This window comes from Aplysia californica, unplaced genomic scaffold (genome assembly GCF_000002075.1).
Source record: "Aplysia californica isolate F4 #8 unplaced genomic scaffold, AplCal3.0 scaffold00132, whole genome shotgun sequence".
Classification (NCBI taxonomy): Eukaryota; Metazoa; Mollusca; class Gastropoda; order Aplysiida; family Aplysiidae; genus Aplysia; species Aplysia californica.
The window spans coordinates 1,425,933-1,430,103 of NW_004797402.1; the positions used below are offsets into that span (position 1 = coordinate 1,425,933).

General features: G+C 41.0%; 1 protein-coding gene across 1 annotated transcript in view; it reads right to left on the minus strand.

Moving 5' to 3' along the window:
- Window positions 1-3,120: 3,120 nt before the first annotated feature.
- Window positions 3,121-4,171, minus strand: part of LOC101864454 (agrin) — a gene marked incomplete at its 5' end in the record, with an annotated part of 22,863 nt that continues 21,812 nt past the window's right edge. Inside the window, 1 exon segment of the mRNA XM_013081480.2 lies at window positions 3,121-3,739. Within this exon segment, the coding sequence (XP_012936934.1) occupies window positions 3,493-3,739 (247 nt within the window).

Here is a 4,171-nt window from a genome sequence, read left to right on the forward strand (position 1 = left end):
TTAGAGTAAAAATGGCCGCCAAAGCTTGGTAAATTCCAAAGCTAGAGAGTCCAATGAAACTGTAAATTTATATTTTTGCGCCTTTAATCAACGCTTTTCGGTGAAGTCCTCAAAGGAATTTGTTTGTAAATGGACATAAAAAGGTGTTTAGCCGAAAAACAAAAATTTGGTAAAAATTGTAAAGCAGGGAGAAAACTGCTGTTTCCTTCGATTTCATTATTTTGACGAGAGCCTGATTCCACCACGCTGCCTCACATATACTGTCCATTTTAATAAGAGATAGACAGGGACTGAGTCAGAGGATCAGCATATTATCTTAGAATTTCGACTGCGGCAAAAGAGGGATAAAAAGAAATCCCTTGTCACCATGGTCGTGTTTGTAAACTGGTGGCCCACTCCTTGGGTAAAAAAAAAAATCCTTTTGTAGCTTTGGTAGGCGTCACAGAGATGAGAACGACTGGTCGGGAGAAAAAAAAACAGGCCCCTGGGTGACAACAACAGGTTATGATCAAACGTATTATGACTTCACGCCAGGGTGCTGTCGTGTGCGTTGATATAAAAGTCCCCACGGTGAAAACACATGACACGAAATACATTCCAGTCAGGTGTATGACAATGCTTTGTCTGAACGTATATATACACAGTGTGCTATTTACATCCATGGATATCACAAAGTCACAATTATAACATCTGGCTTAGGCACAGTACAAAGTTCCGCTATTCTGAAGCTATCATCACACAAGTGAACCAAAATTATGTCTGCAGTCAAGTTGTTTCCCAGTTGTGAAAATAATGTACCTCAAACAACATATTGCTTGAAGGTGATTTGGGCGGGAGGGGAGGAGGGGGGAGGGGGCGAGGTAAGAGATGAGGTGTAGAGGGTACACTTTTAGTATTGAAAAAAAAATCTAAATAGAATAAAAACTTTTGAGATTAAAAAAAAATGTTTTTCAAAATCTTGACCATATTGAAAAATCCTAAAACCCTCTATATACGAGAGTGAAAAAGTCATCGTGGCAAAATCCACCCTAGCTTCTTCAGAATAACCCGTGAGTAGTTAACTACACGTCACGACATCTTTCCATAAACGTCAAAGCTGAAAGGCTTTCTAAACAGAACAAAGCTGTAAATACAAAAATTGTCATAACTCTTTCTCGAAGTAAATGCAACAAAATCTCTCCACCCCATCCCCCAGTCCCCCAAAAGACAAAAAGACAACCCCCCCCAAAAAAAACAACAAACAAATTCAAACGTGGGGCCCACATCATGTTACAGACCCATGTTTTCTAAAACACACAACTCAAAGGATTTTATCCAAAGGATCAGTCGATTAACATCTGTGCTGAATAAAATTCTGTGAATACATTGACATAAATCCTGACAAATAAACAAGATTTTTTTCAAATTTTTATACACAAACTCGATATAGCAGTATGTCCAAAGCAAATGACAAAAACGAAAGCCAATGTATACACTTGGGGTACACATTGAGTATGCCAGGTCAATTGAAATACACGGTCAAGTCAGGTTCATTTCTTTTCCTCCTCATTCATTTCTTCAGGTGCCATTTCAAAATGCTTTGAGCGGACAAAAAGAGACCACAAAAACAGTGTCAGATCAGAGCCAAATGCGCCACACGCCACATTTTTAACTGTTTCTGTCAAGTATCCTTTTAAACAGTGCAAGAAAATCTCTCCCGATTCCAAAATAGCTTCCTTAAAATAAATCTTATCCTTCTTTGACCATGACAGACAGATTACAAATATGATGTTCAGTTTCTTCGAAATAAGAGAAAAGGTAAATGTCTGAAAATGTCCAAATTGGATCTGCCTCATTTTTCCATGCAACTGTTCACATGAATAGTAGAATGACCGTTTTAGTAACGCCTTATGGAGCGGGGGGTTGTATACATGTTGTGTCCAAGAGGCGATGTAAACTTTTCTGAGAAAACCCTCTTTGCTACGAAGAAAACAAATGTGAGGCATCGTGGGGCAATCAGGCGCTCGACTAAAATATAACGAGATCAAAGAAACAGGCATTTTCCCGCCAGTTTGGCAATTCTTGTCGGATTTTTGTTTTGTGCCTCAACACCTTTCATGTCCATATAAAAACACATTTTCATGTGAATTTTACTTGAAAACTTTGGTTAAAGGCACAAAATAATAATATGTAATTTCATCGTATTCAAGGACTCTCACGCTATTGAAATGATCAAACTTTGACGAGCATTTTCTCGCTAATTTTACCACTGAAACCAGGTGACCTCAACTCCTTCAATGGCAAATATCTCGACTTCTATTTAAGATAGATGGGCATTTTTTCAGTGAGAGCAAGGCAATTAAATAAACGTTCAGATGACACCAATAACTCCATATGCCCCAAAATTGACGAGCGCCTGATTCCACTGCATCGTAACACAAATTTCCTCACTTCTATTTAAGAATCGTAACTTCAGATATGAAATAAATCAAAAGGTAAAGATTTACAATCATTCCACTAAAGTTACTTTCTTCAACGTGCCATGATGAATGACAAATATACTTCAAAGAATGACCTCCAGGCACTGCTTACACACCCCGCTACTAAATCTTTAAAAAGTTTATTTTTCAAAGTCTAGAATATCAACTGCTTAAGAAAATTAAAATCTTACCTCTTCGACTAAACCTTTTAGCTTGCCCAACAAAATATATCAGACTATCCGTAAGTGAGCAAAAAACTTTATGGAAAAATCCTTACAATTTGTCAACCATAGTCAGTGGATACATTTCAAATACAGAACACTTTGCACTTTCTGAACAGACATAGCCGTATATAATATGTTATATTATATCCGATGTTTCTGGCTCAACGAGCGACATCTACTAGCATTTAATCAAACTGGGAAACAAAGAATTAGATCATTTGCTCCAGAATATTCCATGACATTGTGAATGTGGAAACCCGCTTTTAAATTTTAAAAAAAAAAAATCGTCGCTGTCACAAGAAAAGCGATAACTCCTGTGCTCTTTGTTCACCCACCGCAGCAAGGTGAAAAGGAGTAACTCATTTTTCATGAGATAAGGATCACGTACGCTTCTACAATATCTGTCGGTTTGCAGATACAGTTAAACCCCCCCCCCAAAAAAAAACAACCAAACCCAATGCAAGCGTCTGCACTAAAGCTAAAATGTTTAAGCCCTCCTTGGCTTTGGAAATAGATCAACATAATCCCTGAAAGTGTGTGCAAACACTTCCACTCATCGATTCTATTTCCCTGGTTCCCTGTCACATCAGAAACTAGGCTACCCTCATCAACTACACGAAAGACCCGCTACACCCCCCAAACCCCCCGTATTGAGTGTCATGTAACTTCACTCCATCGTCACACACACGTTAAAAAATCCCCAAACAAAATGACCATTCCCTTCGACCGACGTCGTCTCAAATCGCCTCGCTTCGTCCCGTATCGTATCGCCCCATACTGTCCTGAAATCGCTCCGCCACCATCAGTCATCATGAGCAAAAAGCTATTGTTGAGCTGTGTCCGTTCTTGTCCTCCACTAGGTGGAGCCGCTGCCCGTTCACCTCCACCTTCTCTATACAGCCCTCAAAGTTCTTCATGGTGGGTAGGCCCCACGGGAGGCTACTCCTCCCTCCGATCCACAGGAGTCCGTCCGTGTCCAGCTGTTTGGTCCCCTGTTCAGAGAACCCGGTCACCGGGTCCTCATCGTCCACTTGGAGGGATCCCTCTCGCTCTTGTCTGAAAGTACATGAGGTGAGAATACGTTCAATGCACGTGGTGAGAATACGTTCAATGCACGTGGTGAGAATACGTGAGAAAGGCTGCAGAAAGATTCAGGAGCCCAGAGGAGGGGGTAAAGGAGGTGAAGGGTGTAGGAGCAGAAAGTGGAGACGAAAGCAGACAACAGAACATTGCTTGAGAGCAGGAAAGGAGGTGAAAGGAGACAATCTCGAGAAGAAAAATTTTCGTCGCTATCCGGATTCGAACCCGGGACCTATTGAATGAGAGGCGAACACCTTAACCTCTAGGCCATGAGAGCCCCGTACAACTCACCTGAACACCTTAACCTGTAGGCCACGAGAGCCCCGTACAACTCACCTGAACACCTTAACCTGTAGGCCACGAGAGCCCCGTACAACTCACCTGAACACCTTAACCTGTAGGCCACGA